This window comes from Oratosquilla oratoria, chromosome 22, assembly GCF_046742065.1.
Source record: "Oratosquilla oratoria isolate Oo_2021 chromosome 22, ASM4674206v1, whole genome shotgun sequence".
Lineage (NCBI taxonomy): Eukaryota > Metazoa > Arthropoda > Malacostraca > Stomatopoda > Squillidae > Oratosquilla > Oratosquilla oratoria.
The window spans coordinates 12,189,028-12,214,762 of record NC_134798.1 but is presented as its reverse complement, the minus strand read 5'-3'; the positions used below and the strand labels follow the sequence as shown (position 1 = coordinate 12,214,762).

The following is a 25,735-nucleotide window of genomic DNA, read 5'->3' as shown; positions in this document are numbered from 1 at the left end:
AATCACTTAGGTATGGAGCACTGGGTATTAGGGTCACTTGGGCACTGTCACTCCGGGAGGTCACCACTGTGGTAAGTGCCAAACACGCTGTATTTTTGGTAGGAGTTTATTGCGTAGGTCTACACACAAGTATGGCAGGAAGTGATCTGTCACAAGCGAATGCTTGGGGGATCAGGACGCGCCCGTGCCCTATTTCCTGATACATTGTTGCTAAGCGGGAAAAAGATTAGGCAAAACAATACATACAAACATATCTAGGTATATACATAAGAATATACAGAAACAAGAGAGCTATTACATATAATGATGAATATGCATGCAAAATGGTTAAGGGTAACATATATTTAATACCTTAATGCTATGACGTGTACAATTGGCATAGACGCATACGCGTTTAGCGTACGCCTAATGACGTATATATAATCGGTTATATAATTATGTATAGGGCACTTATATAATGTAATGACTACATAGGCTTACTTATACAAAAACATTTACAATAAATATATGTTGATATTAAGTACTCATGTATAATAAAGAAGTGTTACATATACAATAGAGGAGATACATATACAATAAATATATACAATAATTAAGTAAGGAGGGGCTTGGCTACAAGACTACCTTGTTGCTTGCTTCTTAGATTTAGAAAGAGCCTATGACATGGCATGGCGACGTGGTATCCTCGAAAAACTCTATGCACTTGGCCTTAGAGGGAATCTCCCTATTTTCATTCAAAATTTCTTAAAAGAACGTACATTTTCAGTTAAAAATAAAAATTACTATTCAACAGTACACACACAAGAAAATGGCGTACCACAGGGAAGTGTGTTAAGTCCCACATTATTTATGTTACTCATAAACGATATTCTACCCGCTCTACCTCGGAACCTTAAATAATCATTATACGTTGACGACGTCGGAATCTGGCATTCCTCATCGAACGCCAAGTTTTCCGGCTCTCGCGTACAACTTGCCCTGGACTCGCTTAGGCTGATGTCACACGGGCGGTCTACCCGCCTGACCGCGGCGGGTGAGACGCATTTCCCCACTTGAAACCGCCGCGGCCAGCCCGCCTGGCTATGTCAGACGAGAGGTTTTACATAGAAATCAATATAAAGCGGTTCCGCGGCGGCTGACCCGCTTTGCACCCGCGGCGGCCAACCCGCTCGTCTGACAGGGCCTTTAAGGAATGGTCTGACAAATGGGGATTTAAGTTTTCGGAATTAAAGTCAACAGTAATTGTATTTTCACGCAGAGCCCAGGCAGAAATAAATCTGCAATTACATGGTAATCCCATCCCAGTACAAAATTCAACCTTTTTCCTTGGCCTGAAACTGGACTCCAGGCTAAACTGGAAGCCCCATGTAAAATATCTAGTTGATGCGTGCAACAAGAGAATTAATTTGCTACGTAAACTAATGGGCACAAACTGGGGAGGAGATAGGAAATCCCTGCCAATGATTTATAAGTCCCTAATTAGATCTAAATTAGACCATGGGTGTCAGATTTATGGTTCGGCAACACCAACCACGTTACAACCCCTGAACATCATCCAAAACAAAGGCCTACGATTAGCACTTGGAGCATAAGGGTTGATTCACACTATCGGTCCGGTCACGCTCCATTCTCGGTCTGCTCTCGGTTCTGAGGCATTCACACGTACGGTCCGCTCTCGCTCCCGTCATCGCCCCTCCCTCGATACCAGTAGAAGTCTTACCATCAGTTACGAAGGAAGTGTGACTTTTCTGACGCCGAGTTGGCAATATTCGCTATTGTACTTGATGAAGAAGAAGAAGAAGGAAAACAAAATAGAAAAAGAAAGAGATTGTGGGTTCATCCTATGTTGCAAGATAGGAAGACTGAAGGAGAATTTCATACTCTGTATCCTCGTCTTATTGATGATGAGAGTAAATTCCACAGCTATATCAGAATGAACAAAGGAACATTTGAGAAAATACTATCCAAAATTGAGGATGACTTGAAATGTACAAGAAGATGCTGCACTTCCTGGCACTGATGTGCTTGCACCATACGTTATAGTGGGAGATGAGGCTTTCCCGCTGAAGAGAAATTTGATGAGGCCCTACCCAGATTCACAGACTGAACATAAGATAGAGAAGAGGATTTTTAATTATAGATTATCTAGAGCCAGGAGGATAGTTGAGTGCACATTTGGTATTCTAGTGCAAACCTTCAGAATATATTTAAGGAAACTTAAAGCTATGCCTTCTAACGCTAATGCAATCATTACAACAACATGCATACTTCACAATCTGATACACCCAAATGCTGTTGCATTACCAGATACTGTTGTCATGCCTCCATCAAACACAGTACGTCCAATGAGAGGAAGAGGGGGAAATGCTACAAAGGAGGCTTTTGGCGCGAGAGAAACACTGAAAGATTATTTCAGCTCCCCAGCTGGTTCAATGCCTTGGCAAAATGATAAAATATAAGTAGACAAACAAACTTGTGTAGGAATATTTGTTGAGTGAGCTAAGGAGATGCATTTCCGCAGTGGATAATAGGTTGTTATTATCCATATGGAATTTCTTTCTTCGGTTAATAATGTGTATTTTTTTCTCTCGGTACCTTGGCAATATGATAAGTATGCAAACATTACCACTGTAGTGCAGCGAAGTCAGGTCATACAGTTCTGGTTTACCTTTTGACTAATTCTATTAGCATTTCATCTAAATCCACAAAATTAAAGTAAGTTTTGTAGGTTATATTGTATTCAGTTGGTGCTTATGAATATCCTCGCTGTAAGCATTGTCATTGTATCAGTGATAAATAAAAAGAAAATGTATTTTTATCATTTTTCTAACTTTCTCATGATCCCATTGTGGTGTTTCCTTTGGATTATCCATGGTTTGGTAGGACAGAGGGTAACACTACTTGCTTATATGAAGGCTGAATCTCGACTGGAGTGGAGCAGGACCGTGGCAACTGAGTTCACACTGGCGCTCACGGTCCAGTCTCGCTCCAGTAAAAATATCTTTTGACGGAACCGTGACCGGAGCGCGTGTGAATGCTTCCATTGAAATTAATGAGACAATATTGGACCGGACCGAGAGCGTATCGGGAGTGGAGCGCGACCGGACCGATAGTGTGAATCAACCCTTAAGCTGCACAAGAATCGAGAGGCTGGAAGTTGAAGCAAATGCCCCCCCCCCCACTCCACTACAGGCGCGAACTCCTCGCACTCCGGTACACCGCCAAAGTGCTCCGTAATCCTCGACATCCCTGCAAGGAAACGATGAACCAACACGAGCCCTTCACCAACCCCAGCCTAAATCCCCTTTCCGTCAGGATCCGATCCTTGTGCAAGCAGTATTCAGTGCCACTGTGGTCAATAGAAAAACTGAAGACCGTGAGAAAAGATCCATACCAACGAAGACCTAAAAAAAAACAAAAAAAATCTAACTTAGAAGAACTCCGTCAGAAAACACTACAAATCATCAACGGGTACAACGACCACAGGGCACTGTACACAGACGGCTCCAAGTGCGGCCATAAAACAGGGACAGGGTTATATAGCACCAAAACCCGGATGATGTTCAGATTGCCGGACCACACGAGGATTTACATCGCCGAACTCTTCGCCATATACAAAGCGATAGAAAATGCTCAATCTGACACACATAGTAAAATTGTCGTTTTCTCAGACTCATTAAGTGCATTAAAATCAATCAAGCCAGGTAACCATATGGAGAATTTTCTCCTGGGCAAAATCATTAGCACACTGTCGACGACCTACAAGTCCATTACTCTCTCTTGGGTTCCCTGCCACATTGGGATCTTCGGGAATAAGAAAAGCGGACACCTTAGCCAAATCTGCCTTAGAAAAAGACTATTACAGACATACCCCTGGACATAGGAACCTTCAATTCTATACTAAGGAAACAATTACACGCCCACTGGCAACTCCAGTGGGACAACCTTCACATCTCGCACAAACAAAAGGAACACATAACAGACTGGTCGACATCATACAGAAACAACAGACGAGAGGAAATCGCCATAGCAAGACTGAGGATGAACTCGACCCACCTAAACCCATACATAAACGGCGTATTTCCTCCCCAATGCAACACATGCAACACTATACTATCCATAAGACACATCCTCATACACTGCTCAAGATACAACACACAGCGCCAAGCGCTTATACAACACTGTAAACTTAAAAAAAATTCAGCTAAACACTACAAATCTTTTGACCGATGACCGTTTACTTATTGACAAAGTAGTATTTTCTTTGCGCACTACAGGACTATTGTGGAAATTATAATGGTAGATTAAAAAAGGATCGCAGGTTCGCACCAGGCTTAATGACCTCATTATAGGTCGATAGCCAAGATAAAAAAAAAAAACTTCGTTTCACCCATCTGTTCTTACGTGCTGGATACAAGCGTACAACCAGCTAATCTACTCGATAATTAATTATCCATTCATCATTCATGTAACATATATTGCCCATTTGTTGTATTTTTTTTATTATTGTATATAATAATTTATTTTAACGAAGATTTTAATTATCCTGCCTAAACTGTCACTCGTCGTGTCGCGACTAGCTTAGCCTATAGGTGGGTCGTGACACCCAGAACTAAATTGGTGGGGTGGTCACCTAGATTAAACTTACACCGTCAGCATTACGTATCAAAAAGGATGGGAAATTTGTTGGAAGTCATAATATTCTTCACATTTTTTTCCAGTTTATATTAGATTTTTACCTGATGTGTTGAAACATGCAAGTAATGTTTATGTGTATGCTGATTACACAAATATACTTTAGACAATAGTATATGAGAATAAAACGAGTCGTTCATTATAACGAAGTGATATACAAGATGCATGAAAAAATATATTTATATTGAAAGGGATCTCGATATGATAATTGATAGTAAACTGGGTATCGAAACCACTGGTCACCAAACGTCAAACCTGCCACTGGCAAATCACAGGTTCTATTGAAATTGCGCAACTTCAGGACCATTGAATCAATTTACCATTTTGCGGATACTCATCTATTCGCTCAACGCAAGCATAAACTACACTTTAGATATACTGAAAAACTTCACACAAAAATGGTTAATATCACACATAACTCAAAGACCTCACCGTACAAACTATTTGCCTTCTGTGCCATCCCCCATCTACATACACGAAAAGTCGTGTCTGGTTTTTGTCTGCAAGGTCTAGTTTCAATGAATCGATAATAATGAAAGTGAAACCAAGCACTCCTAGTTGGAAATACGCACAACGCAAACGTTATGCCTGCAATCACAGACATACCTAAAGGCCTCTTTCTCCTCATTGAGAACAAGCACAACACAAATACTGTCATTCCTGCAACCACAGACATAACTACAGGCATCTTTCCCCATATTAGGGAGGGGTCCAGCCAAGCATGCACACACCCAACACCCATTATTTTCTCTTTTAACGTAGCTTCATAATATAGTGCTACCGTACTAATTACAAAATTGTACTTGTTAACCATTTACTGTACATCTTCAGCATCACAGCCTAAGAGATAAGAGATTCATGGAGAGCATCCCCGCACGTTTGCTTATCTCCTCGTCTGCGCCCTGTATGCCGTCTTTCACCCTACACTCTAGCTCTGTTAGACGTGCTACACCCTACTGAATTCGGAAAGTACTGCTACCCGAGATAATTCCCCCTTCTGTGGAATCTCGCTCTGGCAGGATTATGCCCAACATAACTCTCCCTGCACGATCGGCGTAGCCCGTGTGGTTCTTTCGAAAATCGCCTTTACGGCGGGAGAGGTGGGACCACGTACATCAAGTAAGCCCGGTTTCGCACACTCTCGTGCACCCGAGCCTCGTTTTCGTTGACTGCTTACAAGGTAGACAGGATAAGACATAGCACCAACGCGCTAGTTAACGCCCGCGATCCCCCGCCCCCTTAGATTACGAGTTTTTTTTCACGAATTGTTGCGAGCAATTTAGATTTTTCTCGGTATCAGTGCCGCCATGGCGGCTACTGACTCTTGGGCTGGCGTGTCGAAGAAGCGTCGTTGCGCTCCAGGTTCGACGGCTTCATCTGACGACGAAGCTGCTGTCGTGATGGCCCCAGCTAGTGCAAAGGGTGGCAAGCTCCCCACCTTCAAGGTCGTACCCTCGGCGGGGTACGACGCAGCTTTTGAGGTGGTAAGAGCGCTTGAAAAGGGCCCTCTCCGCGGCAAGCTTTTGTCCCTCCGGCCCCTTGGCGATGGTAACGTGCTACTGTTATCAAGCACTTACGAACTCGTCGAGGAGCTGGACCAGATCAAGTCGCTCGATGGTAAGCCGGTGAACCTGGAGCGTCTTAACCCGGAAGACCGGCAGCATCGACTCGTGGTACACGATTACCCGACCTCCTACTTGACTGAGGCCATTGAGGACCATCCTCAGGTAATCGCGGCCACGAGAATGCGTCGCTGGGATAAGACGCCGACACGCCAGGTGACTGATAACGATTAAAGGCGAACCTTTTAACAAGATTGACCTGGGTTGGTATGGCAGGTATGATGTACGAACGTACATCCCTGATCCTCTCCGTTGTTTCAGGTGTCAGCGCTATTGTCATCACCAGGCGAGGTGTACTTCGAAACAGCCCAAGTGCGGCATTTGCAGTATGCCTCATGCCACTGAGACTTGTCTTAACAAGTTTAAGGCTGGCACTGAGACTGTTGCCAAGTGCCCGAACTGTAGTAAGAAGCACCACGCCTGGAATACCTCATGCGCAGTGCGTAAAGTGCAGGCCATTGCCTCTAAGGAGACGACAGAGAAGCGACAGGACTTCATACCTGCCCCTCCAAGAACATTTGTATGGGGCAGCAGGAAACACTCTCCTACTACAGCACCACCACCACCTACACATAGTGCTCCTGATCTGAACAATCAGGAGCATTTTCCAACACTGAACCCAGCTCCAACACAGACTACCACGAAAACACCACCAGCTCCCAAAAAAGCCACGCTCACCTCTAAACCCGTGCCCGCCTCTAAACCCGCGCCCACCTCCAAATCCACGCCTGCCTCCAATCCCACCCCCAAACCTAAAGCCAAACCCACGCCCCCAGTACCAACCCCACGAGCACAGGACCGACGGTCCCCTCTACCTCAATATCCGTCTGATGTCATCCCCCTTAGGAAGGATGATATCGACCTGATTGTGACTGGCGTCGTCTCTGCAGTCGCTACGACCTTTGGGGAGAGCGACCCAGACAAGATGCTAGTGCTAGTGAACAGGGCCGTCAAGAACGTGCTCAAACTCCTGAAAGAGAAGAGGAACCCTAGGCGAAAGGAGAGGACTCCCTCCCCCTCTACCTCCTCCTCTCCTGCCTCCTCCCCCCACCTATTCCACTACCTCTTCCTCTTCTTCAACCTCCTCCTCCTCCCCTTCCACTTCCCCCAAGCCCGCCACACCCACTTTTACCATTGGGAAAGCTACACCCACATCCTCCAAGACTAGGAAAGTGTCTTCTGCTAGGCCCCAACACCAATTTGCACTCATGCTTGAAGACTTCTCTTCTGATGAGGAGGAAAATGCTTCCACTGTTATAAAGTCGCAACCCATCTTGTCGTCTGACCGGGGAGGACAAGATGAGACCGTAATGGAAACTGACAGGTAAGACATTCGCCCTGTTCAATAGTCACTTGAGGTTGCTACAGTGGAACATAAACGGGTTCCGCAGCAAAAGCTCGTATCTCCTTGCGCATGCGCAAGAGCATGATTACGATATCATGCTTCTCCAGGAGACATTGGTGAGCGATGAGGTGCGATTTCCGGGATATCGCATCTTCTCCCTCCCTCGCTCACTCACTGCTAGGGGGTGCATGATCTTAGTCAAATCATCCATCCCCTGCAGTGAGATCACGGATCCTGTATCATGTGGGGATGGTGTAGAGGTTCTTGCGGTTCGACTCCATCGGGCCCACGAAACGTACACCATCTACAACATATACAGGGGCCAGAGAGCGGAACTGGACCTTGGAGAAGTGTGTGCTCTTGCTGCGGACAGGCTCCTCATCATAGGAGGGGACTTCAACGCCCATCATGAAATTTTGATGTCGCCCCATGGGCCCAATGTCGCTGGGCGCCACTTAAATTACGTGTTAGATGAATGCCCTGACATTGCGTTGTTGAATGATGGAAATCCGACGCACGTGCAAGGTGGACGACTTGATCTGACCTTGGCGACGGCCACTCTCCTCCCTAGGGTAACCTGGGAGGTGCATCCTATTGTCACTAGCGATCACTTCGGTGTCTCTGTGCACATACGGGATACACCACCCATACCAGCTGTATTACCTGTTCCCAGGTGGAAGACAGCTTTGGCAAACTGGCCAGTGTTTGAGAGGTCTGTTGAAGAATGGGCAGCGTCCTACGTTCCACCACAGGACGTGGAAACGTTAGAAGCTGACTTTTCTGCAGCCCTTCAGGTGGCTGCCAACAGAGCCATCCCAAAGACTCGCCAGTCCCCCAGAGAACATAAGAACAGCTGGTATTATACCCCCGAGGTGAGAGAGGCCAACCATCGGGTGAACATGCTTAGGCGTGTTTTCCGACGGCGCCGAACTCAGACCAATTTGGCCAACTTGCGCTCTGCAGTTCATGACGCTCACGTCATAGCTGCAGATGCCAGAAGAGCTAAATTTCATGAATGGTGTGAGGGCTTTAACGCTCACACCTCCCTAGCAGAGCTGTGGTCTAAGCTCCGTAAGGCTACTGGCAGGACTCAACCACGACGCACTCATCATGCCCTTGATGCTGAGGCGCAGCGGCAGGTGCAGGAGTTTGTCTCTCGCTCCAGCAGTACCTCACTCCCGCAGTGTGTTCAAGACACACTGCAGGACCTCCAAGGAGTGAGGCGCCATAGTGTTGAGGACATGATGAGTCGGTCGGATGATACTGACGCTAGCTTTACGCTTCAGGAGCTACGGGTCACGCACAAGACCAGCCCAGACACGGCACCTGGAGAGGACCTCGTCACCTATTCCATGCTGACCCATCTTGGGCCAGCGAGTGACGAGGCACTTCTAAGGGTGATAAACGCGTCTTGGAGGACTGGCAAGCTACCAACAGCCTGGAAGACGGCAATCATAACGCCAATTCCAAAGCCAAAGGAGCCTAGTGCTTATCGCCCCATCAGCCTGACAAGCTGCATGGGGATGACAGCGGAGAGGATGGTGCTAAACAGGCTGCTGTGGAAACTGGGCCCAATGCATGAGCATATCCATGCTTACTGCAAGGGCACTGGCACAGCAAACAGTATAGCAACACTCCTCAATGCTATCAGTCCATCGTGGTCTTTTTGGATTTGGAAAAGGCGTTTGAGCTGGCCAGTCCACTTGTGATATTAGACACCCTTGCTCGCAAGGGCGTAAAAGGCAAGCTGCTTTCTTGGATTGCTGACTATCTCAGTCACCGGTCTTCGAAAGTGCGCTTTCAAGGTCATATATCAGAGGCCAGAATGCTGGAGAATGGCACTCCACAAGGGGGGGTCCTCAGCCCCACTTTGTTCAATGTGCTCGTTTCCAACATTCTGGAACTACCTCTACCACATGGGTGCAAGGTCATCTGCTATGCAGATGACATTGTGCTCATAATTACTGGGAAACGGCAGTGCTTCAACAGGGCTCAGCGCTGTTTAAGCACTGTGGCGACGGAATGTTGCAGGTTAGGGTTAAAGATCTCCCCGACAAAATCGAAGGCCATGGCATTGAGACTCTGGAAAGAAGGGAAGCATCTCACCATCCAGGACCTTAGGCTGGACTGGGTTTACCAGTATCAGTACCTGGGGGTCTGGATTGATGAGAGGCTCACCTTTCAGAAGGAACTAGCCTATCTCAAGGAGAGACTGAAGGCAAGAACTACAGTTATGAGAGCAATGACGGGGAAGGCACTTGGTGCCACGCATCGGGTCCTTCGCACATTCTATGTGCACGCAGTCCGCAGTTTGGTGGACTACGCTGCCCCAGCTCTCATAAATGTGGCGACTAAGATCGTTAACCTCCAGATGGAGGCTTCATTGCCTTCATTAACATCACGGGTCAGAAGGCTGGAGGTTGACTTTCTTGCCAAGATAGTCCAGAGCCCCAGGATAACTGAACTGAGTCAGAGCCTTGTGATAGCTCTGGGACGAGTGGGTACTCTTATCCACTCCGGTACCTGGTTATCATAGGCGGCTGGGCTCCTGGACTCCTTCAGGCTCACCAGCACTCTCCTTGAGAAGGGTAGGGACTCTCCACACCCAGAGTTCAAGCCCCCACCACAATGGCTGTCGATAACTGCAACCTTCGTTGTCACAAAGCTTCCCAGTAAGAAGAAGCTATGTGATCAGGAAAGAGTACTAGCGCAGGCCCTACAAGGCATTCGCGCACTATCGGAACCTTGAATGGCGGTCTATTACACGGATGGCTCCGTAGACCCCAACAGGCTCCGTAGTGCGGGGGCTGCTTTCGTGACGGATGGTTTGACCTTCGGCAGGAGAGTATCTGATCATGCGTCCACTCTCCAAGATGAGGCCATAGCAGTTCAAGGAGCGTTAGAGCATGCTCTAATATCACGAACTGGTCCTGTGGTGATCCACACGGATTCACAGTCTCTGATAGGCAGCTTAGATACAACACAGCCCAGCGACAATGTACGCCTACTGACCTCCATCCTAGCACTCCTGCTGAAGCTGCATCAGCAAGGCAGGAGTGTTACGCTCAACTGGGTGCCGAGCCATATGGGCGTCCCAGGAAATGAGCTAGCCGACGCCGCAGCAGAAGCGGCGCGCCAAAGACCCGAAGTCGATGTTGTCGTCCCTCTCAGCAGAAATCAGTTGCGCATACGCAACAGGGCTCTTAACCAGTTACAACGGTTCCTTCAGCACAGACTGGAGGCAGAGGTGTCAGAAAGGGCGAGGTGGTACAGGGCAGTCACAGACTACGAGCCCCTTGTACTTCCTCGCTCCACACCAAGAGAGGTGGAAACTCTGCTCTTCCGTCTGCGGCTGGAGAACTGTTGTTTCTGGCAAATCAAGAACAACCCCACGACCGAAGAAAGAAGATGTCAACATTGCCGCCACCCTGAAGCCACCCTTGACCACTACCCCAAGCATTGCCCCGCAACTGTTTTTCTGAGGAGAGGGCCTCCGACAACATATGAGGGTCTTGTGCGTCACCTATGCCGCCACCTTAGCGATTATGAACTGCGTCGGCTGGTGGAGTGTCAGCCCCCCCTTTAATTATGTTCTACTATTGCATTTGTTTTCTCCATCATGTCGGGAAGGGTGAATTCACCGAGATGTGCATACATATTTAACATAGGTATGCACATCCGGTAAATGTATGAGTGGGCGCGGCCAAGCCACACACACCCATATATTGAATCACCCCCCCCCTCTTTTCTACTTTTATAACACCAATTGCTACACATCAAATCACTATGACTAATACAATTAATGTCAGGAAGGGTGCATTCGCTGAGATTTGCATACGTATTTCATATAAGTATGCACATCTTGTGAATGTATAAGTGTGTGTGGTTCACTGATCTGTATAACACCTGGATAGCGTATACGGGCCGTGGGCTGCCCCAGGAGTGAGGTGGGCAGGCGGCACATGGCCGCCATATTGGTAGTATTGGGAGCTGTCGTGTTACTCTCGTGGCCTATGTGGCTGGTATGGGCTGCGTGATAGTGATGCGATCTGTAAATAAGTTTTCCTGTGTGGTTTATGAAACAGTACATGTCTACATGTACCGGTATTTGACCATAAAAGTAATCAAACAAGTACTCTAAAACTGACATAAACAAGAGAACATGTAGATGTTTTAAGTTGTATCCACTTATCTGCATAACAATATAGATCAGTGGTTGTATCCTATGTACATTATTTTGTGCGAAGCATAAATTAGGCCTTCACATATGTGTGTGTGTGAGTGTGACCACATGTTATAATCTCAATCTCTCGAATCTTGACAAGCAGTCATCTTCGGCGTTTTTCGAAATCTTGTCATCTGGTCATTGAAATGCACACATTTAATTACTGGATTACAATTACTTTATTTGCACAACTAACTACACATGTATTTCAACAAACAAATTTCACCTGTCACTAAACATACACGTATCCACAATATTCCAAGAAACCTCCAGTGAATCTTTACAGAACAAAACCTACATTAGTATTTATTGTGAATATTACTATTGTATCGTGTACAGCACATTACAGGTGCCTTAAATATTGGACGATAGTGATATACATGGATATGCATCGGTGCTTTTGAAACAATATACTTCACATCGACCCTGAAACAGAAACTTTGACAGGGAAATCGTTCAGTAAAAAGAATGTACATACATCAGTTACAATAGTACTAGTGGTTCATATTCATTAAATAGAAACGAAGACACATACCCGCTATGTTTGGTCCTGAAAAGTCATACTCTTCCGTAACAGTAGTTGAGACCGGTAGATGGATAAATTCTTATGAGTTGAAACATAATAGTACATGGGGTGGGGGGTGTCGAATTTCACCAGAAAAAACGTTACATAATTTTTGAACGGGCCCCGAATAGTAATTCAGCCCAATATGAATTCCTCACACTTCACAATATAGAAAAAGCCTACACATGTAATCAGGAAGAACAACTGGTTCCATACAGCTACAGAGCTCTGGACAGCGTTTGAGCCTTATAAGATATTTTAAATGATAAATATTTATCCTGCTATTGCCACGATTACATTCGTGACAAATGGGTTGCTGCTAGATCTATTTCTTACAGATAATAAATACATAGCATTAACATGACAACACCTAACAAAACAGTTGGTGGGCAACATTTTATGGCTCCTGATGGCCGCATCATTTGTTGATGGGTATCGGGATGTTTTGGGTAATAAAACCTTAATTTACTTACGAGTGGAAGGACTGCTCATATCCACCTTTTCTCCGGTTGGTGCAGTTGAATGGAGCACAAGTTGGCATTGTGAAATCATCGTTAAATATATGAAACACACCAGTATATAGGAGCGAAAGCTGCCGAGAACTGTAAGGGACGCTATCAATGCTATCAGTCAATCGCGTGGCGTGGGTTTGTTTTGGTACTACCAACATGGCTGCCGCCGACCTCATAATCAGGACACCGATCCGTGATCCAGTTATTTTTAGATCAGTGGTGTGGTTGGGCCCACACACACTCATAAGTCAAATCACCCACCAAACGGGCTCACAACCAAAGCCCGTGGGAGCTTCACTCCCAAATTATACACACACACACACACACACATTTACTGTAATTTAGGGACACATTTGGAGACTATTCTCACTTTCTGGTCAGTTCTATTACTCTACTAAGGAACGCAGTATAATTTATGACTCCAATACTGTACCGCATAGCTAGTCATATGCAATTAGTGACAGTCCCACCTCCTCATGTGACCGGATGTTAGCCACTTTGAATTCCCGTGGTGAGAGGAAACTTGCGCGACCACTTGGCTACCTCATAGGCACATTTTTTTTTTATCAAGGTCTAAGTAAATGTCAGTGTCAAAGGGACCCGCGCTCGGTCGTTCCCGTTTGATAAGTATTGCGACTTAAGTGTTAAATGTACATATTTATACATATATTTCGAATCATATGTTCAAGTTACCCACTTCTCGGCATTTCATCTTGAATAAAACAGCCTACGTATTCTCCAAAATTCCGGACTGGAAACCAGACAGCGTAACAACTATGGAATACATTTCTTGTAAATACAGCTGGCCAGCCAAAAACTGCCTCTAACACATTACGGAATTTCTTTTATAATGTGCCTATTGTTCTTTCGATCTGTGAAGTAGGCCATTGCATATATTTCGCATATTAGGAACATTGTTGTGTCGTAATATAGGCGACACAATTGCTTATGTGTCGTATGACGGATGTAAACAGAGATTGTATTGTACGGGTGGAAGAGAGAAAGGAAAGGAAGTCCAGAATAGGAGGTTGCAGAGGTATTTACCTAGTTGTATGAGTTATTTAATGTGTTATGAATGTTTTGTATACTTTTATTCATCGTCTTGCAACTCAGAGTAACTAAGAACTACAAATGCTTCTAAAATGAAACAAAATTTTTATGCCTAAACAGATGGGTGAGAATTTTTGCATTTTTTATTCAGGTTAACCTTAGGAGAGGGCGATTGTTTTGGTTTGTAAATATTCTTATACGTAATTTGTAATACCTTATTTTAATCCATATCGATTGGTTACATAGAATACTCATTGTAGAATTATACTCAATTCATATAATCTTGTTCTTGAACCTAGTTCTTTTGGTAATTTTAGTTTGCCATAGAAACCACAAGAAAATCTTAGGAACAAAAATCATCAGATTGTTCAATGTTTTTGGGTAAAATATTAGTTATCTACATGTAGGGGAGATGCATTGCACTTAATATGGAATTCCAGAAAGTATATATATATTAAGGAATAAGGAAGTAATAATCAAATACCAGTATTAGATCATGGTTTTCAGGGTGAGGGTCTATTCCTATAGAAATGCAGATTCACTCTAAATGTGAAAACCATGATTGGAAGCCTTAGATTGGAATCAGCAGCTGGACATGATGGAATACAACCTAAGGTACTCAGGGAATCTGTATGTGAATTGGCACATCTTTGAAATTATATATAAAACTTCAATTAGTTCTGGGAATTTGCCGGAAGACTGGACCAAAGCCAACTTATGCCCTATTTTAAGAAAGGGGTTACGATTAACTCCCTAAATTATCAGCCTGTGAGTCTCACCTCTGTTCCATATAAAATAATGGAAAAAATTGGGCGTTATTTTAGTTGTGTACACGTACATGATATAGCTTTTGAAAATTAAATATTAATTTTGTAAATTATAATAAGTGAATGTAATATGTGATTTTCTTGGCATAAATAACAAAAAAAACCTTGCTACAAGCAAAATTACCAATAAATGAAGCCGATGGGATATAGTTCAGATGCCATATTGTAGGTACGCGCGAAAACAAGCGCAGCACTATGATCGCGCTGGTACTGTTTACATCACCATAATTTTGCGACCCGTTGGATTTTGTTTGGCTTAGTTTGAATGCTTTGAGCGTTCAGCGTATATGCAGCATATTCAAATTATCTTGTTATTGTGCAAGTGTATGCCTGATTCTTCAAATGCAAATAAATATTCACCGATTCAAATGCAAATTTGGTTATCAACCGTGGCAAATTAGTTTTTCGAGTAAAAATAATAAGGTAAGACATCAATAACATCATATTTTAATGTAATAATGTTGTTTTTTAACCTATTTTCTCTCGTATATGAGCAGCTCAGTATCATTGGGTAATGTACACTTGGTGATTTTTTTACCCAAAAATCTTCACATGCCAAGTTGCATGTGCGCCGAATGGCCTACCGGCTCCGCCGTTTGGCCTTCAAGACAAAAATTCCACAAATCAATCAACCAAGTTGCATGTCAATTGGGCCAGTGGTTTGAATTTTATTGATTATTTCTAAATTGACAACAGTTGCCATGACAACATGATAGGTGTTAGTAAGAATGGTATAAGAAGAAGGTCCTGCAATATTAATGCTCAGGTGATTTATTGACCCATAAATTTTATGGGTCAATAAATCACCTGAGCATGTCATTAACATTGCAGGACCTTCTTCTTATACCATCCTTACTAACACCTATCATCTTGCCATGGCAACTGTTGTCAATTTAGAAATAATCAATAAAATCCAAACCACTGGCCCAATTGACATGCAACTAGGCATGTGATGGTTTTTGGGTCAACAAATCACCAAGTGTATAATACACAACGATCTTAAGCTGCTCATAACCGGGAGAAAATAAATTAAAAAACTATTTTCTTACATTAAAATAATATTTTATTGATGCCTTACCTTAATTTTTTTTACTCAGAAAACTAATTTGCCGAGGTTGATAACCAAATTTGCATTTGAATCGGTGAATATTTGTTTGCTTTTGAAGAATCGGGCTTTATGATAAAACCTTCACATGCCAAGTTGTATGTCAATTGGGCCTGCAGTTTGGATTTTATAGATTATTTCTAAATTGACAACAGTTGCCATGGCAACATGATAGGTGTTCATAAGAATGGTATAAGAAGAAGGTCCTGCAATGTTAATGACATGCTCAGGTGATTTATTGACCCATAAAATCTTCACATACCAAGTTGCATGTCAATTGGGCCAGCGGTTTGGATTTTATTATTTTTAAATTGACAACAGTTGCCATGGCAACATGATAGGTGTTAGTAAGAATGGTACAAGAAGAAGGTCCTGCAATGTTAATGACATGCTCAGGTGATTTATTGACCCATAAAACCTTCACATGCCAAGTTGCATGTCAATTGGGCCAGTGGTTTGGATTTTATAGATTATTTCTAAATTGACAACAGTTGTCATGGCAACATGATAGGTGTTAGTAAGAATGGTATAAGTAGTAGGTCCTGCAATGTTAATGACATGCTCAGGTGATTTGTTAACCCATAAAACCTTCACATGCCAAGTTGCATGTCAATTGGGCCAGCGGTTTGGATTTTATAGATTATTTCTAAATTGACAACAGTTGCCATGGCAACATGATAAGTGTTAGTGGGAATGGTATAAGAAGAAGGCCCTGCAAGGTGATTTGTTAACCCATAAAACCTTCACATGCCAAGTTGCATGTCAATTGGGCCAGCGGTTTGGATTTTATTGGTTATTTCTTAATTGACAACAGTTGCCATGGCAACATGATAGATGTTAGTAAGAATGGTATAAGAAGAAGGTCCTGCAATGCTGTTGACATGCTCAGGTGATTTATTGGCCCATAAAACCTTTACATGCTAAGTTGCATGTCAATTGGGCCAGTGGTTTGGATTTTATTGATGATAATCTGAAAATTTACAACTTCATGGTTGCCATGAAAAGGCAAATATGGTATGATGGAGATGTCTCACATTGTTTTTGACATGCTCATGTGATTTGTTGATCCTTAAAACCCAAGTTTACTGAATTTCAATAAAATTGGACCAGTGCTTTATAGTTAATGTATATTTCTTTACCGGAATCTTTACAAATTACCACCCTTAATTCTAACATTTTGTTATGGTAAAGTCTAGCCAAAAATGTGGGCTAAAATAATAATTCAAAAAATCGTATCTCTTTTACTTTTCAAGCTATTTAAAAAATTTAAAAAGCATTTTGTTTCTAATAAAGTTGTCGTACATATGCAACAATAAGTTAAAGGGTAATTTTTTTTTTTTTTTTTTTTTTTGTGCCCGTACCTACATATTGTCATCTGTCCAGTCCAGTCACTGTCAGTTAGATGATGGCTTTCATGTTGTGGACTGGGTGTTCTCCAACTCCAGGTGACATTGACAAGCATTGTTACAAAGACAATAGGGTTTCCTTGGACTTTATGAGAGAACATTGGGTTCTGCCATCGTCAGTTAATTGCCCAAGGTACAATAATAATCAGGCTGTCAGCATTCATGATGACGACAACGACCTACATGATCTTTAGAGTTTGAGGTACCAAAAGACTAAATATAGGTTAGGTTACATAAGTTAGGCTAGGTGGGTTATGTTATGTTAGAATAGATAAATTTATCATCCTTTCATTTCTTCAACCTCGGCATCTATCAAAACAAACATGTATCATTCAACCGCTGCTACTTTGTTCTTTAGTAAATCAGTTTTAGCAACCTTTTTGTTATTGATTTCTGCCAAGAAAATTGCATGTTACGTTGTTTTATTATAATTTAAAGAATAATTAATTTTCTGTTGCTATATCATGTAGGTGTGCACTTCTAAAAATTTACCAAAAAACTATTAAGAAAGACTATAGTAGAGCTCTTGGGAAAAAATCACCTGCTAAAGAATTATCAGCTCGGGTTTAGAGCAGGGAGATCTTGCCTGACTCAACTGTTAGATTATCTAAAAAAGTTCAAAAACATGGTGGATGATGGGGATAATGCAGATGTTTATATTGATTGTCGAAAGGCTTTTGATACTGTCCCCCACAATGAACTTTTAGCTAAATTGGAACCTCTAGGAGTTAGAGGAGAAATATATAGGTGGATACAGGGTTTTCTTGAAAATAGATAGGAAAGGGTTTGTGTCAGGGGGAACCTTGGAATGGCTGCAGGTATGGAGTGGCATCCCACAGGGTAGTGTATTGGGTCTCATACTGTTCCCAGTATTCATAAATGACATGTTAGATAATGTCCAGTCAAATGGAAAACTCTGCTGATGATGCAAAAATTTATTATCGGATAAGAACGGCAAAAGATGACATGACCCTACAACAAGCTTTGAATGTATTGAAGGAATGGAGCCAAAAGTGGTTGCTCCAGTTTAATGAAGTGAAATATAAAGTTATGCATAGTGGAAGAAAGAACCTAGGCTGTGAGTACTATTTGGGGCAGAAAGTACTAGAGGAAATACAAGAGGAAAAAGATCTTTGAGTCATCATTACTAGTGATCTCAAGCCCTCAAGACGTAGCTAAGGCTGCAGCAAAGGCTAATTCAATGCTGGGGTTTATGAAAAAGACTATGACATGTCATGATGTCCCTATATAAGGCAATGGTAAGGCATTGTCTTGAGTATTGTGTACAAACATGGTCTCCATATATGAGAGGTAAAGAAATTAGAACAGGTACAAAGAAGGGCTAGTAAACTAGTCCCACAACTGAAAAACTGTTCATGTGAGGAGAAATTAGCTAGACTGAGATTCACCACACTTGAAGAACAAAGGACCAAGGAGATATGATAGAAACTATCTTGGAAGGTATAGACAAGGTTAGGGGTGAAGAATATTTACAATTGGTTACCCGAGTGGAACAGCCTCACTGAAAATGTGATTACTAGCACAAGTGTAAATATATTTACATACATACATACATACATATACCAAGGCTTTTTCCCCCTTCCAAGGGAGGTAACCAAAAAGGGAAAGGCACAAAAACACTCCCACCCATTACATCCCCAAATACACTCCACACCCCTCCCACCCTTCCTCTCATCTGAGCACCTCCTGGATGACGGGTCATCCCTGCACCCTGCCCACCGCCCTGGGTCAGAAGCAGTGTCGCAAGACACAGTACATCCACAGCAAGGCCGCTTCATTTAATCGGCGACCCCCCCCCTCTCCGTCCCCCTTTGTATATAAGGCAAGGACGGGGAGAAATCCCTTCGGGCTGCATCAAAATTTACTCACACATACTACCCCACCCCCCACCCCCCGCCCATTTCTCCTCATGCAGTCACAACATCATCCATATACAACCATTCTCCACTCACCTCTGTCTTCCGTCCTCTCCCTTCCTTCCTCAACAGACATTCCCCTCTTCCCCAAAGCCCCCTTCACCCCATCCATCCACCTCATCCTAGGACGTCCCCTCATGTTCACTCCCTCCACATCTGCCTTCCATACCTCTTTTACTAGTCTTTCTTCACTCATTCTTTCCATGTGTCCAAACCATCCTAATATTCTTTCATCAACCCTATCTCCCAAATCCTTTTTCACCCCTGTTCTCCTCCTCACCTCCTCATTTCTCACTCTATCCAGCCTAGTAACCCCCACCATACTTCTCAGACACCTCATCTCAAACACATTCAAACTCCTTCTCTCTTCTTCTCTTATGTTCCACGTTTCTGCCCCATACAGTGCTGTTGGCACAATCACTCCTTCATACAGTCTCCTCTTCGCATCCATTCCCGAATGTCTATTCCTCATTACACTCTTTAAACCACCAAGGCATTTACTCGCTTCTCTCAATCTACATTCTACCTCCACCTTCACTCCACCTTTTCCTGCTACACTTGCACCCAAGTATCTAAAACTATCCACTTCCTCCAGTCACTCTCCCTTAATGTTCACTTCCAGTCTACTGCCACTTTCACCCCTTGTACATCTCATCACCTTACTTTTACCCACATTTATCTTTAGCTTTCTTCTATCACATACTCTCCCAAACTCTGCCACCAGCTTCCTCAATCCCTCCTCTGACCCTGCCACAAGCGCAGTGTCGTCCGCAAACAACAGCTGGCTCACCTCCCACTTTTCTCCATTTTCTTTAACCATCTCCAATCCCTGACTCACTACCCTAGCATTCACCTCTCGCACCACCCCATGCATGTATAAGTTGAACAGCCAGGGCGACATAACGCATCCTTGACGAAGTCCCACCTTTACTTCAAACCACTCACTCTCTCCATTTCTAATCCTAACACATGCTCTACTACTCTCATAAAAACTCTTGACAGCTCCCAAAAGCTTTCCTCCTATCCCATAAATCTGCATAACCTCCCACAGTGCCTTTCTGTCTACCCTATCATAAGCCTTTTCCAGATCCATAAAAGCCCAAAAAACATCCTTCCCCTTTCCTATAGCTTTCTCACATATCTGTCTTACCACAAAGATCTGATCTACACAACCTCTACCCGTCCTAAATCCACACTGTTCCTCACCAATTACTCCTTCTGTTCCTCTCCTAATCCTCTCAATTAAGATCCTCCCATAAGCCTTCCCTACTACACTCAACAGGCTAATCCCTCTGAAACTACTACATTCACACTTGTCCCCTTTTCCCTTGTAAAGAGGAACTATACAGGCACTACTCCAGTCCTCCGGTACTCTACCCTCTCTCCAGCAAACATTAAATAACCTCACCAACCAGTCCACCATCACTGAACCTCCCTTTTTCAGACATTCTGCATGGCATCCATCCAGACCAGGTGCCTTACCTGCTTTCATCATCTTAACAACTGCCTTCACCTCATCCTTCCTTATTTCTCCTCCATTCTCCTCACTCATCACTCTCATTTTCTTCGCATTTCCCACTGCAGCTATCTTTCCTTCCCTATCCTCCTTCACATTCAGCAACTCCCTAAAATATTCTGCCCATCTTCCCCTCACTGCCATCTCTTCCATTATCATCTCTCCATCTGTACCTTTTACCTTTTCTTCCCTACTTGATTCGCCTCCTCTTCCTCTCTTAATTTCTTTCCAAAACATCTTTTTATTACTTTCAAAATTTTCTGTCATACTCCTACCCCATTTCACATCTGCTCTCCTCTTTGCCTCCTTTACCTTTTGCTTTACTTCTCTTTTCTTTTCTTTGTACGTCTCATATGACTCCCCTGTCCTCTTTTGTAACCAATCTGTGAATGCTCGCTTCTCTTCTACAACCTTCTTTGTTTCCTCATCCCACCATTCACTACCCTTTCTTCTATTTCCCCCTGTCCTTCTTGTTCCACACACCATCCTTGCACACTTTAAGACTCCCTCCTTGAACCATCCCCATTCCTCCTCCACACCCATCTCTGTTCTATCCTTTACTCCCTCCCACTCCTCCTTCAGCTTCTTTTCGTACTCCTTCTCCTTTTCCTTTTCATTCAAGATATGATCAGCTTGAGACTGTAAGGCAGTTGAGAAGAGGCACCCCTTATGATCTTTAAACTCTCTTGCCTCTTTTACTCTCACTAAGGTAAGCAAAGTGCTCACCCACACTCTATACTTCTCAAACTCACCCAAAAGCCCAATTATTAGCCCAACCTCCCACTTTATCTCCTTGAGAATGAAGGGTCCTCCCTCCCCCGTATCACACTAGTTGAGTCAGTGGCTTTTTTTATAGATAGGCATATAACACAATCTTGATTTTTAGTAACTACAAAACCTTGACTAAAAACCACAAAATGAAAATTAGAAAAATTACCCTAGTATGTAAAAATCTATTTTCACAAAATTGATATGTGATATAGATGTATAATTAGTAGGATATTGTCAACTGTCATCCCACCCACACATCAGTTTGTGTATATTTTACATCAATGTTACAACATATTCAACAACTTTTCTTAGTAATGTTTCTTGCAGAAATTAATGTTGAGGAATGGTGTAAGAAAAAGTCCCCCAACCATCCTGCTACACACCAATAAAGTGCCATTTTTGTTGTGAGCATGACCCACTATTTTTGTGAAATGTATGTTTTTCTCCCTATTTTAACCTAACCTAACTTAGCTTAAAAATGCATGTAGGGACAGACATATCTTGCACTTTATGACTGGACAGCTATGACACCGTTTTGGTGTGTGGATGGCAGGAAGATTGTGGGAATTATTTTTTCATCATCCCTTAATATTAATATGAAGGAAAAACATTACAGAGAAAAGTTGTTGGAATTGTTGTAATGTAGATGCAAAATACATAAAGATTCTTGTGCAAGTGGGTGAAACAAAATGATGTGTAGTGGAAGGTTGCAGGAATAAGTTTTTCACCATCCCTTAATGTTGGATTTATTGTAATGTAGATGTAAAAAATATACAAAAATGGTGTGTGAGCAAACAAGACGAAACTTCACAAATACCAGTTAGTGTTAGTGATAAATTATTTATGCTAATTGTGCTATATATGGTAATGGGTAGTAACAATGCATTTCTATAAATTAACTAGTAAAGTGTTACAAATGGAAATTTTGTTGGTAATTATGTTAGGATAAATTTCTTTATCTTATAAAGATTAAAGTGTGAAATTATGTTATAGAATATGTAGTAAAGTGATATACTGTATGTGTTTTTATAATTTATTTTAAGTGGACTCTTTAATCATTTACCCTGGCAACAAAAATCCAAGAAGTGATTAGCCATTCCATTGTTTTTCTCTCTTGGTGTCAGAGAATTTTGACCTCTTCATAGTTCTGTGCCTTGGGCTTTGTCAGGTTTCAGCATTAATCTTTGCAAGTAGTAAGAAATTTCTGTCCATGACTGTGTTGATACTATGTAGTATCTTAAGTATTAATCTTGTCTCCAAGTAATTTTCCATCATCTGGTGTAACAAGTCCCAAGATGAGTCAGCCTCTCCTTATATGATAATTCAACCAATTCTGGCACCAGTGTTTTAGCCCATCATTGAACTTGCTCTAGTTTATTGACATCAATCAATCAATCAGTTGTTGCCTTGAGTTTCATGAAGTGGAAAATCCACAGCCCCACTATGGCTGGCAATAGTTCTTGGAACCTCCCATAGATCTCTCTAGGAAGAAACTTAGTACTGTTGTATGCATTTTATTAATGTAAGACTGTTTCTATGTCACTGTCTCAAAGTTGCAGAGGGACTAGAGCTGTTGTCACTCGTCATCTCTCCATATGTGAAAAATGTAAGAAATTCAGTTGAAGTTGATAAAGAGAGATCTGAGACCCAGTCTGAAGACTGAGTACCAGCCCCTCAGGGCTGCACCTCCTGATGGAAGTGAGGGGGCTCTATGGGTTTTGAAAATGCCTTATGTCTCATCAGGTATGAGGCAACCAAGCCTGTATTGATGAGGGACTTGCACAGAGGTAGAAACATCTTGTCATCTAGGAAAGGGGAGGTCTTTCTCAAAAGTTTCACCATGAAATTCTCCTCAGCTGTTGCATTTGTAATTTGTGATTATGGTCTTCAATTGGGAGTAATGTGTGCTTGGAAGTCCTTTTCCTCCTCTAAAGTATTTAGTGCTGTATCTCCCATATAGTTTCTGCATCTCGGATTTCTCCCCAGGTGCATAACCTTATGTCATTGAAGTTGAGCAGTCACATTCAGCTCAGCTGTCATATTCTGTTCATGTCCTCCAAAAAACTATGTTTCATATCTTCTTTTTGAGTATATAAACAACATCTCCCACTGGATAAAAACAAAGTTTTCATACACATGTGACCTTTAGCCCGCACATTAAAAACATGACAGTGAAGGCACACATACTGAGTGGTAGGTACTGGATTTGGGTAGCAAAAGGAAACACATCACTATATACAGACACTCCTCTACTTACGTTCATTCGTTTTACGTTTTTTCGATTTTACGTTTGAACTGATTGTAAAAAAAAAAAAAAATTGAGTGAATTTTTTAGTTTAGCGCGCTCTCCGTAGTTCAAACGATACCTACGCATGATGCTGCGTCCATTGTTTACATGGCACAAACGACAGACTGAACGTGCCTTGCCTCATCCTCCTCATCCTCCCCCTCCTCCTCCACCATCTCAATTTATGTTGCTTGAATTTAATTTATTTGAAATTAATGTTATTATTTTACAATGTTATGTGTATAATTAATGATTTAGGGGTGTTTTATAAGATACGGTAATAGAATTTACGGATGTATAGTACAGTAACAACTTACGTTCATTTCCAACTTACGTTCGGCCGTTCGGAACGTAACTAAAACGTAAGTTGAGGAGCATTTGTACAAACAACTTGTAAGAACAATATCTAAGCATCCTCAGCATTATACTTATCAGTTAAGTAAACAGAAGGTTGCTACAGGCAGCCCAGTGTAGAATATTGAAATAACTGCTTGTACTTAAACAACCCAAACAGAAATCCTATATTTCCCATAAAACAAGATATGAAAGTAAGCACACAGTTCTTGGGTAGAGCCCTCAAACCCTCCCACCCCTTACACCATTATCACACAAAACAACTGCAGCAAAATTCTTCATAATCATATATAATAACCTTCCCCCAGAACCCTACATGTCCATACAAAGATATAAACATACTCAGATTACAAAATGAGCATCCTACAAAAAAACATTTAAATTCTCTACTTCATCAGACTCCCTCAGGAACCTGACATAGAAATCACTCCTAAGACAAGTAAAAACTACCCTGGCATGACTTGACTTCAGGTCACCACCCCCACATGAAAACAGTACTGTACTGTAATCCTTTGATTCTCACGGTAATAATCCTTCATAGTTTTTCACTCTGGTAATGATAATTGATAATGAAGTAAAATGCATACTAATGCTCACAGTTTATATCCTCACAGTTTTGCACTCTGGTAATGATAATTAGTAATGAAGTAAAATGCATATTGAAAATGGAGTGTTTAGATAATATATGCAATAAGAGTTTTGTGGCTGGCCACCATATGGCAGTGTTGTTCAGCCATGCTTAACTCTATTGCCAGAATCATGCAGTTGCCCCAATCAACTGTCCCCACAATAATCAAACTAGGAGACAGTATAAAGAAAGCTGGTGAAATGGCTTCTACATTAATGGCAAAGATGCTGACGAGACAGAGGGAACCAATAATGGAGGAAGTGGAGAGACTTTTAGGCTATGAATTGATGAACTGTCTTGCTGCAGCAGTTTTCATTCTACCTCCCTTGTGACAACGAAAGCTCTCTTGATTTATAATGATTTACATAAGAAGGGATATAAAGTTAAGGATGGATCAACTTTGTGTCAGTAAGGGTTGGTTTGACCACTTTAAACCCCGAGCCGCCCTACAAAACATCAAGATGAGTGGTGAGGCAGCAAGTTCTGATGAGCCTGCCACTGCAGCATTCATACCAACACTGAAAAAATGCACTGAAGAGTGTAGCTACATTGCCAAACAGGTGATAAACTATGACGAGACAGGCCTGTATTGGAAGAAAAAGTCATCCAGAACCCTTATTGCTAAGGAAGAAAAATCAATGCCAGGATTTAAAGTATCCAAGGACAGATTAACCCAGGTGCTGTGTGGTAATGCAGCTGGGGAACTGAAGCTGAAGTCTTTACTGATCTACAGCTGTGAAAACCCAAGGGCTATGTGAAAGAATATCTCCCAGTGATATATAGATCCAACAGAGGGCTTGGTTGATGTCTTCTATGAACCAGCATTATGTTGCAAATTATTTGTCCCCTGCACTGCATGACTATGCTGTCAAAGAAAACATTGCCAGCAG

At 42.5% G+C, this 25,735-nt stretch overlaps 2 protein-coding genes across 8 annotated transcripts in view; one reads left to right on the top strand and one right to left on the bottom strand.

Annotated features, from left to right (window-relative positions):
• Window positions 1-23,373, bottom strand: part of LOC143037275 (uncharacterized) — a 271,196-nt gene extending 247,823 nt beyond the window's left edge. Inside the window, exons 1-2 of the mRNA XM_076205405.1 lie at window positions 23,263-23,373; window positions 19,828-21,633 (exon numbers count right to left, since the gene is read on the bottom strand). Of these exons, the coding sequence (XP_076061520.1) occupies window positions 19,885-21,633; window positions 23,263-23,373 (1,860 nt within the window). The 3' untranslated portion in view covers window positions 19,828-19,884. The remainder of the gene's footprint in view (window positions 1-19,827; window positions 21,634-23,262) is intronic.
• The window catches only part of LOC143037434 (uncharacterized), a 102,839-nt gene continuing 90,557 nt past the window's right edge, over window positions 13,454-25,735 (top strand). The window contains exons 1-2 of one of the 7 annotated variants that reach the window (XM_076205647.1): window positions 13,777-14,000; window positions 24,616-24,741. The gene's annotated coding sequence lies outside the window, so the exon portion shown is untranslated. Of the gene's footprint in view, window positions 13,476-13,568; window positions 13,615-13,712; window positions 13,757-13,776; window positions 14,001-14,521; window positions 14,630-24,615; window positions 24,742-25,735 lie in introns of those variants that run through there. The other 6 variants (XM_076205648.1, XM_076205652.1, XM_076205651.1 and 3 more) reach the window with 6 other exon arrangements.